Source organism: Buteo buteo, chromosome 10 (genome assembly GCF_964188355.1).
Source record: "Buteo buteo chromosome 10, bButBut1.hap1.1, whole genome shotgun sequence".
NCBI lineage: Eukaryota > Metazoa > Chordata > Aves > Accipitriformes > Accipitridae > Buteo > Buteo buteo.
Genome location: NC_134180.1, coordinates 42,035,415 through 42,058,913, shown reverse-complemented (window position 1 = coordinate 42,058,913; position 23,499 = coordinate 42,035,415). Strand labels below are relative to the sequence as shown.

Sequence of the window (23,499 nt, the reverse complement as noted above, 5' to 3'; positions counted from 1 at the left end):
AGTAACTATACATTCCCTTAAATACTTTTTCCCTTTAGATTTGCTTCCCATAGGATCTTACTTACAAACTTTACTCTTTAATCTACCAAATCTACATTATTGCAGTATTTTTTATATCATGCCTATTTCCTAAGGATTTTGAACTCCATCATTCAAGACTGTTAATCAAAATACTTTTTAAAAGTCAAGACAGTAAATTTAAAAGCACTTTGTCATTTTATATTTGATAGCTATACATTCAGCTAAAATTTGGACATTACATGATAAATGGAAGTGCTCCTTGGAAAAATATATTCAGCATCAAGTTCTTTATCATGTAGGTATATGTCAAGTTGGGGTTTGGAGGCGGGGGGTTGTGTTTTGGGTGTTGTTTTTTTACATAGCATCTCAGTTGTTACACTTCAAGAAGTGTTTCATGCTACTTACATGATGTTGCAAGTTCAATTTTTGACATGTTATTAGCATATTATGGATATATTAGCATATAAGTAAGATATCACTGTTTGTTGTGTGGCTAATTGGTATTCTTTTATTCTCGCTTCGCTATAGAAACCTGATTTTTTAGATGTCTAAATATAGATTTGAGGTTTAGTCCAAATTTGCATTTAAAATATTTCACATGTCTTATATTGATTTAAAATTAATAAAGCACCATACAGGACTTCAGTCTTGTCAGATTGCTGCACACTATGTATGACCTCTTCACACTTTTTCTTGATGCTCAGGTGACAGTCAGAACTCAGGACAATCTCCACCAGCAGCAGAGCAAGCCTTCAATTGCAACCGGAGCTAACAAACCACTATGCAACATTGTGTAGAAAAGAGTATTTCAACCCAAAGTCGTACAGTTTCAAGAAATGCTAGCAGATGAATTTATTTCATGAAGGTAACAACTTTTGAAATAATTAGAAACTTCAAAACCAAATTGGTAAGGATTTCTTTCTGTCAACTTCCCACTCCTCTCCCCAAATCCACAAACCTGGGAGGTAAGCAGCTGGGAAAGGCAGAAGACTTCCAGGATTTGGGAGGTGCCTGGGTAGGAGACAGTGACTGAGGAGTTTGGGCAAGCCCAAGAATAAAGATTAATGTAAGATGGCTGCATATGTACAGCATGAAAATGAGCCACACATAGGCAAGGTCCCAGACTACTTGGGGCAGGGGGGGGGGGCAGGCCTTTGATCTTAAAATTTTGGTAAAACAGAGGCATGTAGAAGAGAAGATCCCTGGCTTTTATTCCCAGACCTGCTATGGGTTCTCTTTTGAGATCTCAAACAAGCTATTTTAACTGTGCACCTCTACATGTATCTAAAAGGATAAAATACACAACTAATAGCAAGACACAGTGAAAAATGAAAAATTGTTTATAAACAGTTCTGAGATCCCTTGATCAAACCTACTATAAAAAATTGATAACTTCTGGATACTATCACCAAGAGACAGCAAAGAAATAAAAATGGAGCGTGCTATATTTCTTTTAGATGGAACATTGAAAAGATTTGCTTTTTTCTAAAGCCTGCCAAACTGCAATAAGAACCATATTTTCTGCATGAAATTTAACACCCAGAAGAAACTGTAAAGGACCAGAGGGTCTCCTGTCTCTATACACTTATTACTGCTGTAAGTTCCATGAGCGTATGGAAATAACACTCTCTAGTTTGCCTTTCGGGATGTAAATACAGATAAGTGCATTCATCTGTATGCTAAAAAAAAAAAAGAAAACCTACAGATCTTATTTAATAAGTTATCACAAAAAATTTGAAAGTGGCAGAAGTATATTATTGCAGTACATAAGTTCAGGCATATTTTTACATGCTTTATATGCTTTGGTTTTTATGTGCATTTTCCTTTAGCTGCACTGCACGTTTCTCAGGACCCAATAAGAAAAAGAACCTTATCTTTTGACACACACAAGTTATTTAGGTACTCCCCATTCTGATTCAATACATATCAATGGCCTAAGCAACATATTATCAGCAGCCAAGAATATAATTCAAGAAACAATACCAAAGTATGACAGGTGTTCAAAACATGCTTTTTATCCTTCTTCTGCTTTCCATCATATAGCTTTACCTACTACAGCTTCAGATAAGCCAGAAATAGTGAGTGCAAATATTAACTGTAATATATAAATTGTGCACATTTCTCTACAAGCGTCTCCTCTTCCACCCCCAAATCATTGAGAAAAAGCAGCTGCTCCAGTTCAGAACAGGGTAAATCCAAACAGATTACACTGAAGTACTGCCTTATGTGAGATTTAGTAGAGACCACAATAATCGTAAGTCTGATCCCCTGCATGACACATGCCACAATTTCCTACATCCAGCAATTCCTGCACATAGCCCACTGTGGCTGTGAGTGTATTGTTCAGAAAGTCAGCCTTGATTTAAAGGCTTCCAAGTGATGAAGAGTCTGCCACATCATTTGATCATTTGTTTTCAACACATAGCCCCTTTCAAAGTGAAAAACTTACACAAGAAAATTTAAGTTGGCTCCCTTTATTTCAAGCTGTAGATGTTAAGAGTATATCTCCATTGCAAACCACAGTAAAATGGAGAATTCCATGAGCAAGCTGGGCACCAGAAATGGTGCACCAGAAGATCCACATAAGCTAACAACTCTGTTACACTGAGGAAATTGCCTTGCCTCAAGTATCATGTGGCTATAGATAGCCTATGCCAGGCATCCGAGGTAAATTATTGTGTTTTCACACTTAACTAGTCTGATTCATTTTTGCAGAGTTAAGTCTGTGTATTTAAAACAAACTCAGAACAAAAATATCTTTTGTTTATACGAGTTTTCTTTCCAAATCATTTCTAAGCACTTGTCTCTAAAGATAGCTTTTTCCAAACAGCTTAGTCCTCTGGATGCTGATGAATCCTTTGGAAATGCGCTTGGGTGACTTCAGAACTTTCAGTCATGTCACTGTGACTATTACAGGTTCAAACCTTGGCACATGTCCTTCCGCAGAGACCACGCACATGGATCCCAAGGAAGGTAACTGCATCAGGGAACATGTTTATACTGAAAGAGCCAATTTCAGGATCAGACCCCAGCCTTCATTTTGTGGTGTTTTAATGGAAAACTACAAAGTGAGATTAAGTCTGCAGCAAAACAAGGATTACTCCAGCATGAGACAAGGTAAGGAAGAACAAACGCTGTTCTCATGCTAGAGAATACCCTATCACCCCCCTTCCACCCCTATCTCCCTGACTGCTTTTATGACGTTTAATCAAAAAAATATATTTTGTTAAAGTCCAGTCTTAAAGTCTGGATGAAACCAATGGAAATCTTGAATGGACTGTAGCATGTTAATGATACCGTACTCTCTTTTGGCTTCCTGCCAATAAGTGAACAGTGCCAACATTTGCAGACTTCCAACAGGAAATTAAATAACTGCCCTGTTGGAAATATAAACCCATTTACAGTGGTCAGACTTGCATTTTCCAAAACAATGATACAGTTTGTGCACGTAAAACGCTAGGAAAATTTGTAAGAAGACTTAGCCAAATGAATATGAAACAAAGCCTTATGAAAAGGTGTTTTACACAGGTCTACAAATTATAGCCTTGTCAGGTGTATTTCCTGACCTAAGGCTTATGTAGAAACAATTATAAGGGTCTTTACTGAGTATGCTGTACACACACACACACCCCCCCGGCCGATGACTGAAGATTAACAGAAAAGCTGCTTATTTCACAATTTTCTATATTCTTTCATTTACTTCTTGTGAAGTGTTTTGGGCAGCTTATGAAGTGCCTGCTGGAGACTTGGGAGAGCCTGTGCTTTATTTTTAACCTGTTCTGTGACTTTTGGTCAAATCTCTGCTCTGGGCTACTGTTCCTCCTCACACATCACCACCACTGAGATCTAGACTATAAAAGTACTAGAGGAAGGAGCCTGTTCCTTACAAGACGTTTGTACACAACCTGGACTGTGGCATAAATCTTGTCCAGGCCCTGCAGGTGTAATACACAATAAAAACAATACTATTCTTTAAGTATTATTCTTCAGCAAATTTGATTCTCATCTTCATTCCTCTTCGTCACCCTGCTATTGCAACCTTTCTCCTCTGCCAGCTCCTTCAAAGTACTATGGCCATTTAGAGTCAGAAACGACGTGGACATGCAAGCCAGGAGAAGAATAGGAGGTAGGCAGCACATTAGCCAGAAGCAGAATAGTTCAATAACCAGAAATAGCAGCAGCAGAATTTTCACACCTAAAGGATTAGAAAGTTGTCCTTCACATTTTTGCCACTACTAAGATAGTGACAACTGTAGCGTTATTCCCTAATATTATTTCTTTTTAAAGCAACATCATGCACTAGTGCAAACCAACTACACCTTACCTATTTGTTAATGAAAACTTCACTACATCCACTGTAAATAGTCTAAAGTTGCAGGTATAGAATACTTCCCCCCCAATAGTGCTACCTTGTATTTTTGCACAGTAGGGCCTTTCATTCAAGGATCTGAACTTGTATTACACAGGTGGGTAAACATTATTATCCTACTTCACACAGATTCGGAAGGAGACAAATTGTTACAGAGTAAGTCAATGGCAAACCTGAAACAGAATAGCATTCTCTGCAGGGCAGACTCCTCTGAAGTCAGCAGTCAGCTCTCTGGAGTAAAGACAACTCGCAAGAGAAATAGTTTGTGGGATCAAGCCCACTAAGCAAGTTCCTCCCAGTAATGAAAGTCATATGGGAATAATTGCTTGAAAAAATGCTGTTTCCCTAAGAAACGCTTCTAGGATGGGTTGAGGATTCACAAAAAGGTACAGATTATCTACATAGGACTATATATTTTAAAACCTCACCTATAGTTCTATGTATACTTAGATAAAACAAAGAATTTTACAGGTACTTAACACCAGCAAAGTAGAGAGACACCTCTACATCACTACCTTTATTGCTCCTTCCTTCCTTTCTCTTCTACCACACAAGTTGGGTTGAGGCCCTTGAAAAATGTGATCAGTTACACCATTACCCTGGCATGCAATGAATTATTTGCATCTTTTGGATTCACATTCTGCATAAGTCATTTAACTTGTGAGCAGAAAAATAAACAAGGAAAAGAAGCATATTTGCAAGTGGCAGGAAAAGTAGCAGCAGGGATACAGCCTTAAAAAGTCTCTCAGAGATCTCAGATGCCCCAGGACACCACTAACCACTGGTCAGGGCTCACTTTCAAGTCTCACTCTTGTAAATGAAAAACAACTCAAAACTCACTGACTTAGGCCCTGATCCAGAAAGGCACTCAAGCAAGTATCTAACTTTAAACACAAAACTAGTCCCATTTAAATCAACTGGACATCTCGACTGTTTACAGTTACAATATATGTTTAAGTGCTTTGCTGGATTGGGGCCTTAAGCAGAGATTGTTATTTAACACTTTCTTCAAGTTATCTTGCCAGTTTCCTCTACCTCAACAAACTTCAACTATTTTTCATCCACTGCATCTCCTGTTGTTTCACACACACAGATGTCCCCAGTCTAAACACTTCAGATTCTGCCATCACAGTAATCTAGGAACCAGCAGGTATTAAATTAAAAGGCAAGTTACTATTTTCAAAGTTTTCCTCAAGACAAGAATAAATTAGCAACATTCACTGTCAACAGAAGAAAAAAGGCAAACACAGGCAGTGGTACGTATGCTGTGGGGCAGAGGGAGACAACAGGAAAGCGGAAAACAAACCAGCCCTGCGGAGGAGGTAACAGCTTGAGGCATATTTCCTCACCACAGCAATTGCCTCTGTAAGAAGATCAGCAGGAGGAGTTCTCACTTCTTGCTGTAGCTGATAAAGCACCAGAACTTGCATATGACTTGCCTGCTGAGAATGACCAGAGACATCTGCAGCAACGCTGTGTGGAACAGCTTTTTCCACAGAAGCAGAGCATTTCCAGCACCAGTTTGCACAGAACGGCTTCTCCACCAGTCTCTCCTTGCAGTGTCTGATGCAAAGACTCATTTACACAGTCCTCAGCCTAGGGTGATGCACCAGGGACGCACAAAGATGCGTCCTGGTTGGATAAGACATCATCACAGCAAAGGGACCAAGAAGCACCAGCAGCTCTTTGGCCTCTTCTCTCCTCCCAGCTCTTCCACCTCAAAGAAACTAATCACATGGACAGCAATGGAATTATTTAAGTAATCAAAGGGAACAACTTTTTAAAATCAGAGTTGAAGAAACTGTTTAGACCTCAAAATAGTCAGCAGGGGATCACTTTGAAAAAACAGGACTCCCAAGGACTGTGAAAAAAACACACTGGAGAACAGATTAGAAGAGAGGAAAGGAACAGCATGAAGAGGAAGAAGAAGTATCATGTGCTCTGCTAACTGCACCTCTTAATTAAAAGAATACAACCCTGGCTCAGTGAATTAATGTTACCGCACATCCCTGCTATAACACACATTTTTAAAAGGGATACATTCCTGTTCTTCAGAATGCCGAAGGATTTACATTCATCTGGCTACAGCATGTTACAGAACTAAAGACATTACAAAAAGATAATCTCTAGAAAGCCTGTGCTGTTATTCATATATTGAAACATAAGTAAGATATTATTGGTTTGGAAGCTGTCAAGCCACTTCTCACTGTGTGCTGCAACAGAAGTCGAAACGAGACATTATCCAGCCTCTAAGAAAGGCTTCCATTGGACACTGGAAAAATCAAAGGCCAGAAATCCTTTGGGGTGTTGACATTACTTTTCTAAACTAAATCATTACAAGTATAGTTCCCATTCACATAAAGCTAATTTTATTTGAGATACAAAGCTTCTAATATAAACAAAGTTTTTGAAAGAAAAATAGGTCAGTCATTTTAGCTGCCATGCCAAATAGCGTTGCAGCTCTGTCATTTCTAATACCATTACAGGGTTCGGGCACGTGAACATCTGTAATTCTGCTCCACAGCACATTCTCCCCTGAAAAAGTAAATTGGCACAAATGGATTTATTTAATTTTTTTAATAACCCCAGTCACTAAAAACTGGAAAATAAGCAAAAGCACTGGAAACTGCATTGTCATTAGTGTGCCTGTATTGTATTAGACCAGACATGTCTCTGCTTGGAAACAAATTGATTGCATCTCTTGGTAAATCAGTCACACTGTGGATAATATACCAATCATTCCCCAGATTAAAGAATAAGCATCTGCTTATAAATACAAAACAACTGAAGAGCTGGCACTGTTGCATAACTTCATGGTATGTTTCTCTGCTGTTCATCATGTGCACGTAAGAATTGAACCATACCACATCTCTAACAGCAGATCAGGGTGTTCATTTAAAACTATAACTACCCTACACTTTTGGCACATGTACAAAGAAAAATAATCCATTTAAATACATTTTTTAAAACAATGCATGCAAAGTATGTCATGGAGCACTTATCAGTGACTACTGCTACCCATTTATGATTTCTAAGAGCTACCCTTTCTTCCATCTATTCTGTATTAAGCAGACCAGATGAGCAGGCAAGCCTTCCAGGATGCTTGGAAAGTCAAGAAATTTGGAGTCTTGCTGAACCAAAGGAACTGGAAACTTTCAAATCATGGACTCTTCAACAAAGACAATTTATTACCAGCATTGGTCACAGTATGCATCTATTCTGCCGTTTACATTAGTGTAAGAAAGAACAGGTTTGGTCAAAATATATTCCTGTGACTTCAAAGTTTCAATTAAGCAAAGCATATCCCAAAATTAAAGGAATGTTAATAGAAAACATCTAAGCAGATGTTGGCTGACACCAGAATACACTAAAACCCAAACAAAACCCCAGGACTTTGAATTGCCAATAGAAATGATTCGTCAGAGTAGCTCAATAGCACACCCCCAAAGTGCGCTCTCCTCCTCATAAAAGAATGTGAGTGAAAATGCAGCTGCATTCTGGGATGACGCTTTCAAATACTCTTAGCATCTTTGAATAAGCCTTCTACCAAAGACAATATAAATCACAAAGTTCAGTGTACGCCATTTCGCCTCCAAATCTCAACAAACAAGAGTTCCATAGAGGGCTAGTTCATCATTAAACAACACAGAACAAAAAATAACAAAAATTCCTCCCTGCAAAGCAGGCTCTAACACTGATTTTCCAAATCTTTAATGTTTGTGCTCTCCAGGGGTGACCCTCCTGTATATTGCATCCTCAGACATACCAGTATCTAGATACGAGGGAGATGAAAACCCTAGAAACGCCTTGGACTAAAATTGGCACAGGACAGAACCTGTTGGTGCAGGCCAGAAAAGGGCTGCCAGAACCTCGCCTGCCAGGTGCACCCCTTTTCCAGCACATTTTCACCTGGGCTTATATCCAAAATAAACCATTGAAGTCCCAAATCCCAAACATCAAAGATGAATGAACATAAAATATCCAAAATGTTTCCTAGTTTGGCTCAAACTAGTAAATTCCGCAGAACTCGAGCAAGGATCAAACCTCGTGCAACAGGAAAAAGACACTTTAAGCTGTCTTCCCTTTCACTTCATTTGAACAAATGTTTGATAGATTCAGGCAAAACGGAAAAATCCTGAAGATTATAAATTCCTTTTTCTACATACACAAAAATCACTCATTTCAGAACTCTATAAGGTGATGAGAAACCTAATAAAAGCTAAAGAAGCCACAAAGGAGACTAAAACCAGGATTGTTTCCCAATCAAGAGAGCCAATTTAAATGCATAGCATTAAACATTTCCTTTTTTATATCTTTATATTCCTCCAAAATGTGAAAAGTAAGTTCATGCTCAGAGAACTCCTATTAGTCTCCTTGAATTGGACATGCAATTACTAAATACAGGCCTCAAGAGCAAATATTGTCTCAAGTAGCAATGGCTTTCAGCAAATATTTTAAATGCTTTCCTGACATACAAATGGATTTAAAATTTGGACATGAAACTGCTTATTTCAAGTCATACATTCAGTCTGAAAAATATTTCTGGCAGAAATAAACAGCATGCATCTTTTCCTTAGGATTTGACTGAATTCTATACTATTTATTATTAGGCAAATGAGATGCCTTTTAATTTCCTAGTATATATTTCTTTAAGAAAGAAGAGAGGATATTATGGTTAAGGTTGGTAGAGGGCATGAGAACATATATGGAACAAGAAGCGTAACCATTTGCATTGAGCTGTTCATTTTAACCCCATTATGGTATGAAAGTCATGCAAAGGAGGTTGGATAATATTTTGTTTAGTGAAATCAAATACCCCCTGAGCAGATATTTTCCTGTATGCAAAGCGTTTGCTTTCTCCCTTCCCCCAAACAGCTATGCAAGAATAGACACTGTTTTCTCATATGGCAAGCGCTTTAAATGGCAGTCATCTTTCATCCCTGAAAGCTGAGACAGCTACACATCACGGTATGGATAGCACAGATCAAAACTATCCTTTCTCCCATGGCGTTTGGTGCAGGAAGCAAAAGCAACACTATATTCTGCTTAAAGACAAGATGCAAAGTATTCAAATTTCACACGTTCCGCAGCGGACACTTAACATCTATGGGAAAAGGGGCACCGGCAGAACTCCAGACTATCACCATTTGTCAATTAGTTTTCCCTTGCTGCACAAACCTACAGAATAACCATCTCGGTGGTACCACCGAACGTTTGAACAACACTGAAGTTGATGGGAAATACTCAGGAGTTGTACCAGAGTGACGGAGCAATGTGGCAAAACAAAACAAAACCCCTCTCCCATTTCTTTAAAGCACCACATGTACTTTTAAGTCCCAGTGAAGTCACTGAGAAGAACTGCACTTCTCTGCTCTTCAGGATAAGATATGCTAGGACACTCGGCACTGAAACTGCTTTCTATAAAAGGACTCCCCTTGTTCACTGCGAGATGAAGCATGCCTGGAAACAAAGTAGCAAAATTGTTTTCTATGAAAAAAATGGATTTGATTTTAAAAATAAGGAAAATGTATCAAAGTAACTTTTCAATTTACTTTCTATGTCCAGTAGTAACAAGTACCATCATTAACATGAATGTGTTCATGCTAACTGTTTAAAGATACATCTTTTAGGGCAACAACATCACACTTGAGGGATGGGCTTGCACCCGGCATCATCACTTTCACATTGAAAGTGGCTCTATTTTACCCAGAATTCCCAAGAAAAGCTTAGAGAGCAATTCCACTGAGGCCAAAATTAAGACAAATCTTTTTTGAATGGTTAGATAATTCACTTTTTTACCCCTATTTAAATATAACTGATATGCTGAATAGCTTCAGACACCTGTATTACTTAATATGCTACAGTTCAGAAAAAAAACAACTTAGAACCCAGGAATACTATAGAACAAAAACAAATCTAGTGCTGATAACATTATTTTTAACAAAAGCATTGATCATTAGAAGAAACGTATTTGTAAGGACATGCCGCCATGAATCCAGACTGTTATTTCTGACACGACAGTGCTTCCCATCACAAGTCCAGCACAGTAAGCATTCTTTTTACACAGGAAATATTTTAGCTGACCGAAAGCAATTGCCTGCTAAATTTCCTAAAAGATGCATTACATGTATTCTTTAAAGGACTCTGGCAGAAAAATCTGTCAAGCTCTGTTGCTCAGATTGACTATTTTAATCAGCATTACTGAATGACTGAGCCCTAGAGGATCATAACCACATGTAGGATCTTTAAGACAGCAAAGCAAGTAGAGATCAAAAACTACTATTTCCTTCCTGCACCTCAGTCATCTTCACTGTAATCACCAACCATCTGTGGTGTCAGTAATTTACAGTAAAAGTACAGTAACAAATAGCAGGATAATATCAGGCCTTGATACCTGATGAAATGAAAGCTAAATTAGCACAATAATCCTTCAAGAACATAAGTGCCTTCTCAAGGAGCCTGACACTAGCTTATACAGGCAAGGAGAGAAAAAAAGTATATAAAATTAGCTTCAGTGGGATAATGCAACAAAAGCAAAAGAAAGTTGAGCCTCCATATCACCACATATCTATCCTTTGCAATATTTCAAATTATTTTACAGTTCTTCTGACAGATAGGTACCTAGCAAATTACACTGAATATATACACACTTAATCCCCTACTTGCAACGTCGAGACAGAATTCTTCCCCTTAGGCATTTTCAGTTATTACAATTAGTCCATGTGAAGTTACCCTTGATAATCTTAGGAGATAACTGGCAGGGGGAATAATATAACAGAACATCCGACAATTACAGGGTTTGGGTAGGGGATTTCTGTAGACCTGACACACAAAAAAACCAAACCCTAACGTACAAAAACTGTGCAGAACCCTACACACTGCAATTTTCCCAAATCAAAGGCAGTGATAGCATTGTGGTCCCTGCTATGACCCTTGCTGGATGGTCTGTGACGCCTGAGGCAACAGCTTCAGTCATTTACTGACACAACAGGAAGAACAATGCCAGTTAAGACATTTGCACTGCATTCAGTCAAAATCTTCTTGAAAAAGGAGACTGCTCTTAGAGCTACCCATGGATTTTTAAAGCTGGATGGGACCATTATACCAGAGGTACCCCGTGATAAACATAATGCAGGCCAAAAAAGTCACCCAGTGCTTAAGACCTCCAAACCCAGAGTCTTCAGAATGGCCTTGAATGAGAGAACTGAACAGGCCCCATAAATGACGACAGAGCAACCTTAGATGTTCAGGTTCCCTGAAATACTGGTCAAAGTCCCACATTTAGAGGAAGCGCTTCCACCTGTGGCACTCACCAAGAGATTGTATTAACCAACCAAGAGACTTATGGTAAGGAAAAGCAATGAGTTTGCAGGTACTATCTCCTCCTTTATTGAACAAACTCACTGAAAATTAACTTTAACTGCTATTGACACTGAGAAGACCTTTTTCCTGTTCCCCCAACACCAACTATCAACTTTTTAAATTTTCAAGACAGATCAAAGAACTTCCCCAGAACTATTAGGACCTTCACAGATACACAGATTTTGAAACCAGAGAGACAAGTGTGACCACTGCCAAATCTGGCTCCCCATTAAAACCAGTTCAGGAAGAAAGGAATGGGACAGTTAGCTTAATGCCCAACCTAGTCTGTCTCATCCTGTATAGCACAACCAACAAAATAAACCGAAAGCAAATCAGTCTGACTTTGACATTCCCTGTAGACTTTCAGCCTGAAATGAAAAGGGTTGACCACAGAGCTCCCCATATCTGGACCATATTTGCTGCTGTGAAAAGTAGGAGACCAAGGATCCTAAGAGGAGTCCATAGAGAACGTCAAATTTCTGCTCACCAAATATTCTCAAGTTTTGTGAACCTTTTACTACAGTTTGGGTTTCACTACACAACCAGTCGTTAAGGGTCAGAAATACTCATTAGGATTTAAAAGAAGACTGTGTGTTTAAAAAAAAAATAGATCACAAAACCAGAATCTGAGAACATGAATTACATCCTACAAGGAGGCTCTCAAAGGGAAAATGGCAAATCAGATATCATCTTCCCCTATATAACAGAAGAAAATCAGGAGAACATCTTCTTTTGATACCTGATGAATTAGAATTTTGCTAATGACTAAGATTCCTCTATAGCGAGAGTATGCCTTTACAGCTTCTTTCTTCCCTTGCCTGAGCCTCTTTTTGTGGAGAATTTGCATAGCAGTAGGGGCTAAAAGAAGCAAACCCCCTTCAACAGTTCATTTTAGCTGGGTGTCTGAAGGCCTTCCTAAAGCTCTTTGCTGTACTAAAAATCTGGTTTATACATGTGTAAAATACTACTGTTAATGCGGTGAAGCACATGTGTTTTTCAACACATAGCAACATATTGTACACAGGAAAAATAAAGGGAGAGATAACGACAACATCCAACTTATGGCCTGGCAGTGGAATGACCCATAACTCATGAGAAACAGAGTCTAGAGCTATGATGATCCTCCACTCGCTCTGCTGGGGAAGGCACTGTGCTCCACTACTGCATGCACTAGAATGCATTCTGTCATCCCACATCAGGTTTCAATTATTCATCTCTTACTCAACTTCAGATTTACTTATTTAAAAGGATACAATTTTAACAATAAAACTCATGGACAGTGTTAATTAAAAGCTAAATCTTGCCCTGAGCTGGACTTCCAAAGTCTATGAGAATGTTCACAGCCCATTTATTTATTCCAGCATTGTGTCAGTTATTAAATTACAGTAAATTAAAAACACAGTGACAGACCAATAGCTAAAACAAGTGAAGCTTGTTGCATCTCACTTAGAAAGGTTGCCAGACTTGGGCTCTGACAGACTGCCAAGAAAAGTGAATTTAAAAGTAAGGGGCCCTCAGTTCAAAAACGTCCTATCGTGAACATGAAGCGTTTCAACTTCAGAGATGCCAGCAGCCTGGCATTCCCAAGTTAATCGTAACTGCTTGATGCAATACTGTGCAAAATGACCGTGCTCTCAAACCACAACTCTGGACCATTCAGAGCTGTAAAAAGCATCAGCAACACTACTAAGTTGCCCCAGATATTAAAATGAAATTGATAAAGAGGCTCAAGCCTCATGAGCATCTACCAGCTAGAAGGGGGCCAGCTTTGCACCAGCCGGAGTTTCTGGGAGGACTTCTGACATATTGCTAATTAGAGCAAATGCAATTCTCCTGTCCAGCAGTAGCAAAACACATCAAATGCCCAGACAGGGCCTGAACAAAGGAAGAACGCACTTGGAATTTCAGATTTAATTGTTGGCTGATAGTTACTTCTAAACTACCACATTTTCACTTCTAATTACCAGCTTCCCTCTTGCTGCCAGCTCCTCAGCTGTGGGATATTACTAGCCCTCCACAGCTACTCAGGTCTCAGGGGACCTCTGTGCTTCTACTCTTCATAAAAAAGCAAAGGGCACACTAATCAAAACTGGGAACCATTTTTTTCATTTGGAGAAGAGCTTTAAATGTAGGAAGAGAAAATGATTCAAGACACTAGAATAGTAAGTCAATGGTCAGAAGCAAAGATCCACGTAGTGCTATTCTGTGGCCTTTCAAAAGCATTTAATGACATAAATCCATTTCCCTGACAATCAACTGGGAATTAAATGACCTCTTGTCATTCTAGGTGAAACACATCGAAAGCAGAGTTCAACATGGTGCTCTCTACACTCAGCTTGCTCTGGAGAAAAAGAGATGACTCCATCGTGCTATAATTTTTCACTAAATTCACAGAGAAATAGTGTATTTAAAAAAAAAAATCAAAACATATGGAATTAATAACTAACATATAAAATAAAATTAAAACCTGAAACATACAGAATGTTTGTTACTTATACAGCACATCACGTATTTCAGTGTAAACAAAACAATTACAAAGGTACTTCCTTTTATTTGAAGCCAAGTTAATTTTGGAGAAGAGATGTTCAGCCATGATAACTGACCTCTTACAGGAAAAACTGGGAGAGGCAAAAACTGTTGTAAATACAGTGTAGACTCCACAGTGCTCAGATATACAATAACTCTACAAAGGTGTCTAAGATGACAGTGATATTCACTATACAATAAAGATGAAGAGAAACGTGAGGTAACAGAAGTTTTTCAACAAGGATCTCACCTGATTAAAAAAAGATTTAATCTTAGTTCTAACATTGACTTTTTTTCTTTTTTTTTTGGGGGGGGGGGCAGTGGAGGGTCATTTGGCCAAGCTTCTGGCTTCTCCTGGAGACTGCTCTGTGTACACAATCGCACTTATCTTTGAGGACAGAATTACTGACACTGAATTCAACAGCAAGAAAACAAAACCCCTCTCCAAGTTACATGTTCCACAAATGTTCAAAGGTATGGATGCTGAGGTGGTGAGACAGGCTCGTACATTTTATTCAGCTGCTGCTACAAACACGACAACAGCATTATGACACAGCATTTCTCTTCCTCCAACCAAGACAAAAAGGTTACTTACCACTGACTTTGTAGCTCAGAGCCGTAATGAGCACAGGCATAGATATTTTTTTCTGCAAGTGGGATGAAAACTTAAAAGCTGCATTGAATACAAGAATCGTCTGAAAACATTCAAACCCCTTTCAATTTGTAGTGAGAGAAGGTCAGGAATACACCCGCCTGACCTCACGGGGTGTACTGAGTCTTGACTAATCCTTTCTGGTTTTTTCCAGATGTCTGACTATCTCAAGGACTTTAATGATTAGCAGTTCCATAACATGTTCATATTTGCAACAAAATGTCTCTGCCAAGCTGTTTTATATTATCCAAACATACCCAGTGCATAATGTTGTGTAACAAAAGCTGGTACCAACTCTCAGAAAGAATAAAAGAGAAGTGCTCACCACAACCAACAGACTCTCCTAGGAGAACATCAAGACTCCTACGCCCTTATTGTATGCGCTTCAAACTTTTTAGGACGTCCACCAGCCCAGCCCTGTCACCATACTCTGCAATCTATTCTACCATCCTGGCATTTTTTTGTTAGCCTTACCCAAGAATCCTTATACATATGTCACCACCTTTACATCCCTGCTTTTAAACCAAAGCCTTCAGGAAGAACAGTCTTATCATCAGACACTCACATTCTACTCAAAATCAGACAAAAGCTCAATGGAAGATGGTGGAAAAGTCACTTTAATTGAAAATAGTTTAACTAAGCAAGTGTCGTAATAATTTTTTTTATAAAGGAAATGCTTAGCTGAAAACAAAACAAAATACTAACCTGTGGCCTCTGCCTAGCACAAATTCATCTATGTACTACTTGAAGCATTGCCATTATTTTTCAAATAATGGTAGTTACATAGTAGAAAGAATTTAAAGAAACAAGGAAAGGCGGTGGTGTTGTGATTAGGCTCTGTTAGGGTCCACTCTTGCTCTCAGCTCTAAGCCCACATTCTGCACTCAAAAGCTTGTCCACTGGGCTAATGAAAGATAGCATTTTTCCCTACAAATGCCATTCCTGCCTTTTACCTAGATGTGGTTAGGAGCCTGAGGTACAAAAGCAGATCCTTTTCAAAGTGGTATTAGCCCAATAAGAAGAGATGAAGTACCAGACATGATTTTAAAAGGGCTCTAGTAAAATTTCCCACTCACTGCATCATCTCAAGCAGCTTCATTTCTTCTGCCCAGGCTTCTGAAGCCTTTGAACTAAGCTGCGCCCTATGCCCTTTCTGCTGAGATTTTGAGAAGTGCTCAGCTCTCCCAAGTAAATGTGCTAAGAGCTAAGGTCCTCATGAGTTTTGAAAATAAGGCCACACAGATCATAAAATCCCTTCTTCTCCAGCATGTATTCTCAGCACCAAAGCACACAGTTTCTCTGAATGAGTAGCCATTATCTTCTGTATTGACTAGCCACAATGTGGACACTCTCAAGCAGCACATTACACTTGCACCATCAATCCTCTAAAGCAAGGCTTAGCACCTTCAGGAGGGGTTGTGCCACCTCCTTCAGAGGAGGACAAAATAAGCTCACTCTCTTAAGAGGAACGCTCACACTGTGAATCTGGAAGGGCATATCCTTCCAAAGATAATCTCAAGTTCTAAGGGTAAGAAAAGCATACCCTCATGTATTTCCAGTCTCTGGAGGGAATGTGCGATGAGGTTATAAAGTTGCCGAACATTTTTCCTTGCTTATCTCTGATCTTTCAATTTCCCATGGCCTGCTGCTGTGCTCCGACACAGAGCTCCACCACTCCATCTCTTTCCCAGATCTGCGTGGAGCAGATGTTCAGACCTCTGCTGCAGACAGAACAGAGCATCTGGGAATGGGACAGGAGTATGCACAATTGACACCCCTTGGAGGAAAGGAGCAGAAGGTCACAGGAAGCCATCATGAAGTATCGGTTTCAACATAAGGCCTGACCAGTTTGAAAAAAACTTTTAATAAAATGCAGGCTTCCACCGGGGCCTCCACTAACTGTTTTCTCAAGAACTCATCTACTTATGAAACTTTACCATTGCATATTGGGATGGCTAAGTCTTAAAGTAAACCTAGTCCCAGATATCTGTTACTGAGTGAAAGCATGTCTTTGTACAACACAATGCAGAACAGGGCATCAGCAGCAGTTATAAAAAACATGCAACATCTGCACAAAGTTACCAGCACTTTTGCTCAAACTCTTTAGGAAGAGTACGTCTTGCCTCTACATACGGTGACTTGCCTCAATTTTTATTTTTTTTTAAAACTTCCTGACACGAAGGCCAGACAGATCTCCTTTCCCTTCAGCATTCCCGAAGCACCATAAATGTGCCCCAGCTCCCTGCCTCCAGTGCGACAACAGAAAGGCCCGGGTGGGTTAAGCCATGCCTGGACCAGCACTACTGAACCGGCATGTAATTGTCCCGATCCAGCCGAGAGGGACACACTGCCCAGACCTTGCCAACATCAGCGATACAGGATACTTCCTGCAAGAGACAATTTTTTGTTGTTCTTCAATCTCCTGTGAAGGTGCTCTGCAGCACCTCACTGATCAAACACAACCAGAGCCTCTATGCAGCTCTCTGAAGGGATTTTGTTAAAAGAGGATATCAAGTACAATTACTCCATGGAACTCGGTAGAAGTAACAAAGCAGACTTGACCTAGGCTTTCTTCTGCTTTAGAGCCTATTTCATGCCTTCAGCATGAACTCCAGCTAATGACTTGTTGAAATACATTAGAAAAAGCCTAACATTGTACACAGCACTGCTGAAACACAGTATTGGCCCCACAATTCATTTACACCTGTCAGTTCTTCCTCAATGAGAGTGATGTGGCTTTCTGTTCCTGTTGGTGACCACTCTGCATTATTTTTCAAGAACCATATCTAACTAATCACCCTCCAAACGTGTGTCCATCCCAGCAATATGCACCATGGGATTCTTTTCACACATCACTAGCCATTTCCTTTCATATACTGCTCTGCAGATTTACTTGGAAACAGTGGCACTCCAACATCTCCGCTTCAGGAGGAGATCCTGGAAAGCAATCTTCCTCACTACAGGATGCTGGCATGGAAGTATGCTGAGAAGCCTGCATTATTGCTTTCCCTCACTAAAGGGTTCCTTTCTAAAGCTACTTCTTTTTCCCAAGCTGTCCGACTTTGGCAGAGCACCATTTTCAATATCACGTTGCATTAGATTGCAAATACACGCAGGTTATTTACTCTACATTATATTCCTAAGAGGACCTAAAAGAAGTTTACTATATAATTAATGGTAATATCTAGAGCTTTATTATTACATAGCACACTAGTGCTATCTATTTAAGCTGAAATGATTCCATTTTTTCACCTTAGCAAACTTCACAGGCTTTCTATGCATTCTGTCATTTCAGCCCAATTAAAAGACATTAAGCATGACCAAGCCTCTCATATGCCACACTTCTGGCAAGGGCGGGGGGGTGTGTGTGTGTGCAGTGACTCAGCTTGTAAACAGACAGAAAAAATTGTAACTTCTTCTGCAGCACCCGGTCAAATGAAATTTTACACCAAATGTGAAATTTCAGGAATTTTAGAGCACTCTTCATTCATCGTAAAGCATGTAAAACTGCAGTCACCAAACCTACCCCAGCACCCTTCAGCTAACACCAGTATTTTGTTATTATTTCCAAAGAATCATAGACAATTGCTCTCATTTATTCATTTCACTATTGTTTCATTTATAAATTAGCAGATTCATTGACTTTCAATATCTCCATGACTAGAATGAAAAAGTAACCAAGATGGAAGAAGCCCTACAAAGTCACATAACTATTCAACTGCTGCCCCAGCCCTAATCAACCCCAAATTTCTTTAAGCTCTGATTTAGGGAGTTGGTTCCACAGTCCTCCCAGTGCTGCACTACCCTTACCACTAGAAACTGTTTCCTACCATACAACCAGATTCAGATTTCACATAAACCTTCCCTCTGCTTTCAAGTGCAAGAGAATAGTTTAAGGCGATAGCCCCAGTTTGCTAATTTTTAAAAGCAGAAACTTGGATCAAAGGTAGCATCTTAACAATAAAATAACTTCACTTGATATTCATTTAAGTGTTTCAATACATAGGAGTCACTGTCAAAATGCAAACTGCATTATTACTGTTGCACCTCTACCTACACAAGGCTGGGTGTGATAATTCCGAGCTTCGCCAAGGCCAGCCCTGACACAGGCTGCCTCGTTTCTTTCAGTTCAGGGAGCAACTTCACCAGTGAAGTACCAGCACATATTACCTGGGTACCTACAGCAAGATGAGAACATCACACTGAAATAGGAGATAAAACACATGACTTTGCAGCCAAAAATAACTGCAGCTCACAGTCTACCAGATTACTCAGAACTGTTTCTTAAGATATGAAATTTCAAAAACACACACAATTGTGTGAACATAAAATTTGCAACAGAGGATGACTGAGGTTTTTTCCAGGGCTTGGGGAAGAAAAGGTTTAAACTTTTTATTTAGTATTAGTTAACTTTCTAGATATTTCTGGCTTGCAAGACAATCGCTATGTGGAAAGCAGCTGCATTTAGTTAGAGACTTTTTAAGAGAGTTTTCAACTCTGAGGTGCTCTTTTGAGTCTCAGAAGACTGCTGCATTTCTACATGTGTTTCCAAAGAGTGGTATCTAGTGTCACACCTCAGGGAAGCTTTTTTCTCCCCCTCTTTGCCTACATTTAGGTATTTGTATTAAAAATCCACAAGCTTTAAAACGCTTCCCTGCCCAGATCTCTCTTGCAATGCTTTAACTTAAAAGTTCCTGTGTGTACATAATCAACACAGTAGTTTCAGTAGATGTTAATTACAGAAACAAAGAAATGATGTCCTGAAGATAATTTGCTGATACATCAAGCGACTTGTGTCAAGAAATGCGAGACTACAATCATGGTAAGTTAAACAGTGACATCTATTCTCATCCTCTTACGGGCTTAAGGCAACAAAAGCATTTTGTTTGTTTGTAAACTCATAAGTTTATACTGGCTGAAATAGCAGCCTGTTGACCTATGGACAAAACAATTAACCACTGGGGTATTACAGGGACTAATCAAGAGCTGGGGAACTTTATCTCACAAGAGGGAACTTCCAAGGAAATCAGCAGTACCCCCTATGATCTAAAACATAATCTAGAGATCTGTGGTTTTACTATATGCTTTTAAAATGCTTTTATACTATTCACACTTCTTCCACTGTGACTCCTCACAAAGTTACACGATACAGAATAATAATAATAAAGCTGAGCTGGTAATATCCATAGTCAGATACTGCAAAGAATGAAAAAATATCCAAGTTGGAGAGTTCCTGATACTTATATGGACATTAACTATGTGGTTTTATTCAGAACACTCGGGCCAGCCTGTGAGCACCCTTGCGAAGAGCACGCATTAAAGACAGCATGAATGTACAAAGGCAAATGCGCTTTTTGTTTTGTTTTGCTCTCTACAAGGAAAGTTCACTGACAAAAAGGAAGCAGCAGGAGACATGGGAAAAAGTGAAGAGGAAAAGGCAAAAAAGAGCCTTTGGAAGGCAACACAGCAAAGTAGTTTTGGTCACTTGACAATATCTCAACTAAAAGGATGATCTGGTAATAATCCCCCCAAAAGAGATGTGACAATAGCTGCACAGGTTCCTGGCCTCCAGGCAGATACACATCTGACTTGTCCTACTGAGCTGCATCAGCCTACTCACATAAGGCCGCTTGTGCACATCTGTATATGCTTACTGGATCAGAGTGTCAAACCGGGAAGTCTCTGGAGTGGGAGTCATGTCTTCACAGATGTTTGGACCAAGCGCAGCACAACGAGGCTCTGATCCTTTTGGACCTTGGGGAGCTAAGAGCCCAAACTACTCTTCAATATTTTCATTGTGTTAGACCGTCAGATCTTGGACTCCCAGCCCATCTTTTCTGGTAGTAGGAGTTAGGCTACTACCAGAGATGGACTTTCACTGCAGTCCTTGTTTGACATGCCTGGAAGAAAAAAAGTCTTTTACTTATTTAGCGGTCCATACTTTGTCTTCTTGAAAAACGTGAGGGTAAAAGGGTAGGGACTGAAGGGTTCTGTATGGTTGGTTGGGTTTCTGATGGAGCAAAATCCATTCACCCAGCCACTACAGTTACCTTAAGGAAATTTGTAAAACACTTTATAATAGGTTTTGGGGGTTGGTTTGTTGGGGTTTTTTTATTAGCGTTAGGTGTTCAGGTTCCCTTATTCTTCTAGATCTTTAACAAGTTTGGGGGAAAACGTAGTATGTGGTTGTAACATATGTGATACATGTCTATCTATAAAAAATAAATAAATCACTTGAGCTACCCATGAGTCAACATTGTAAGCTTTTGCCAAAGATATTACTTAAAATACAGGAAATATTTCACTGTGGAAAGTAATTGTGCATTACGACTACATTAATAGCCATACATAAAGGTGAATTCATATAATGAAAGATACTTCCCAGCAGAATTCACAGTAAATAAAAAATGGCCAGTTTTGTACCCAACGTGATCAGTTGCTTTATGTCCGTGGGTTTTTTTCCCCCTCCAGGCTCTTAGAAACCCACAAAATTTCATATTATAACCCTAAAGTTTTGAAATTATCTGAAAAACAGGAAAAAAGATGGCCTGTCTTTTCCCCCCCCCCCTTTAAAAATACAGCTATTTGTTAAGCACATACAGCATTCCCTGGAGACACTAGAAAGCAACATTTGAAAATTTTCCCACTGAAATGTCATGGAGAATTCCTACCCTAAGCTAGAACATCATCCAGCCATTGAATCCGCACCAGGAGACTCCTGTGTCCAACAGAGTCGCACTGTGATATCTGGAAGTCATTCAAACAGATCCACTACCTAACATGCAGTCCCAGGTAACAGCATCATTAGGGACACACTGAAACACAGAGAGAAATTCAGGCACAGGCAGACAACAAGAGCGTTGCATCTGTTAGCTGGGACTGACTTTTTAAAGGCAGTTATCCTACAGGCTCTATAATTTGGCTTAGAGGTTTTATAAACACAGCTTTTTCTGTTCTGAACTGCTAAGTATTAAAACTCATCATCTTTATCTCTTTAGTGTTCACTTTTTTCCCTTCTTGAAATACTAAATACAGCCATATTATCAAGCAGAACTTTTCAGAAGTGGCTTGTGATTTAAGTACCCACCATAAAATACCGTCAAGGAGACGGAGTTCATGAATATCCACCTCTTACTGAAATTCTCATGCAGGCGTCCAAAAGCACTGCTCACTTTTTACTGACTTGGCTTCAGAAATCAGCCCTTCTTGCCTAATTCCATCTAGGTCCCTTTATGCATGCGCTACGCTGCGCTTTAAACGTAAATCATTTGCAAAAGGCTGAAATCAAAACCCTAATAAAACAGAAGGATCGCAAAATAAATATTACTCGTTAAAGCTAAATCAAAGAGGCTTTCTTTAAGGTTATTGTTAAACAAAACCAAAACCAAATAACTAAAAAAAAAAAAAGCCTTCTTAGAAGGCTACAAGGGCGATGAGATGGCAAAACACCCCCCAAAGCTGGAGCTAAAGGACAAGCCATCATTGATAACACCACCTCGGGAACCATCAATCACGTATCAAAAGCGGGATTGCCTGGGAACGCTTACACTTTAGCTAATAACTCGCCCGAGCGCTTGGAAGGGCTTTTTTACGAAGCAATTAAACACAGATCGAACATAAAACTCGGAGTTCGTTAACGGGCCGCTGGAGCCGCCGGGCTCTGCGGCGGGCGGAGGGGCCGCCCAGCCCGGCAGACCCCCTCGGCGGGGCGGTGTCGTGTCGTGTCGTATCGTGTCGCGTCGTATCGTGCCGTGTCGTGCCCCGTCCCGCCGGCGGGCAGCGCCGCGCTCCCCTCGCCCCCCACAGCCGGGCCAGGGCGCCCGGCCGCGCCTCAGGGCCGGCCCCAACGGGCTCGGCGGGGGCTTGGTCCCCCTCACAGACACCCCACCACCCCCGGTATCACCCCCTCGGCCCGCCGCCGGGCTCGGCCCGGCTCCCGCGGGCCAAAAACCGGGACGCGGCCCCCACGCACCCCCCTTACCTTGCGTGGCGTCCCCCAGCTCCGCCCGGCTACCCGCACGCAGCAGCAGGAGCAGCGGGAGAAGCAAGAGGCTCCCCCCGTCCCCGCCGCCCGGCTGCTGCATTCCTGAACCGGCGCCGCGCTACTCCCACATCCACAGCGCAGCGCCGGCGTCCCGGGCCGGCCCGCGTAACCGCCGCGGGGCCGCGTCTCCCTCCCGCGCCGCCGCGCCCTCGGGGCTGCGCTCTCTCTCGGCGGGCGGGGAAGCGAACGCGGGCGGCCGCCGCCTCTGCCGCCCCTCAGACCCTTCGCTTGTCACTTTCCGCGAGCTCCCCTCACAGACCGGCCCCGGCCGATCCCCCCCCCCCCCGCCCCGAGCCCCGCTCCGGCCCCGCCGCAGCCCGGCCGAGCAGCGCCCCCTGCCGTCCCGCCCGCGCTGCCGCTTCCCGCCGAGGCCGCGCGCCGCAGGAGGGCGCTCGCCTCCCCTCGCCGGGCGCCATTTTCTCACAGCCCCCCCCACCCCACCACCACCACCACAGCTTCGTCGCCCGGCTCGGTGTCCGTCACCTGCCCGCCGCGTCCCTGGGGGGGCTTGCGGAGGAGAGGCGG

At 41.0% G+C, this 23,499-nt stretch overlaps 1 protein-coding gene across 2 annotated transcripts in view; it reads right to left on the bottom strand.

Moving 5' to 3' along the window:
• Positions 1–23,209, bottom strand: part of ROR1 (receptor tyrosine kinase like orphan receptor 1) — a 171,233-nt gene extending 148,024 nt beyond the window's left edge. For both annotated transcript variants that reach the window (XM_075037290.1, XM_075037291.1), the window contains exon 1: positions 22,912–23,209. In XM_075037290.1, the coding sequence (XP_074893391.1) occupies positions 22,912–23,014 (103 nt within the window). In that variant the 5' untranslated portion in view covers positions 23,015–23,209. The remainder of the gene's footprint in view (positions 1–22,911) is intronic.
• Between the last annotated feature and the right edge of the window lie 290 nt (positions 23,210–23,499).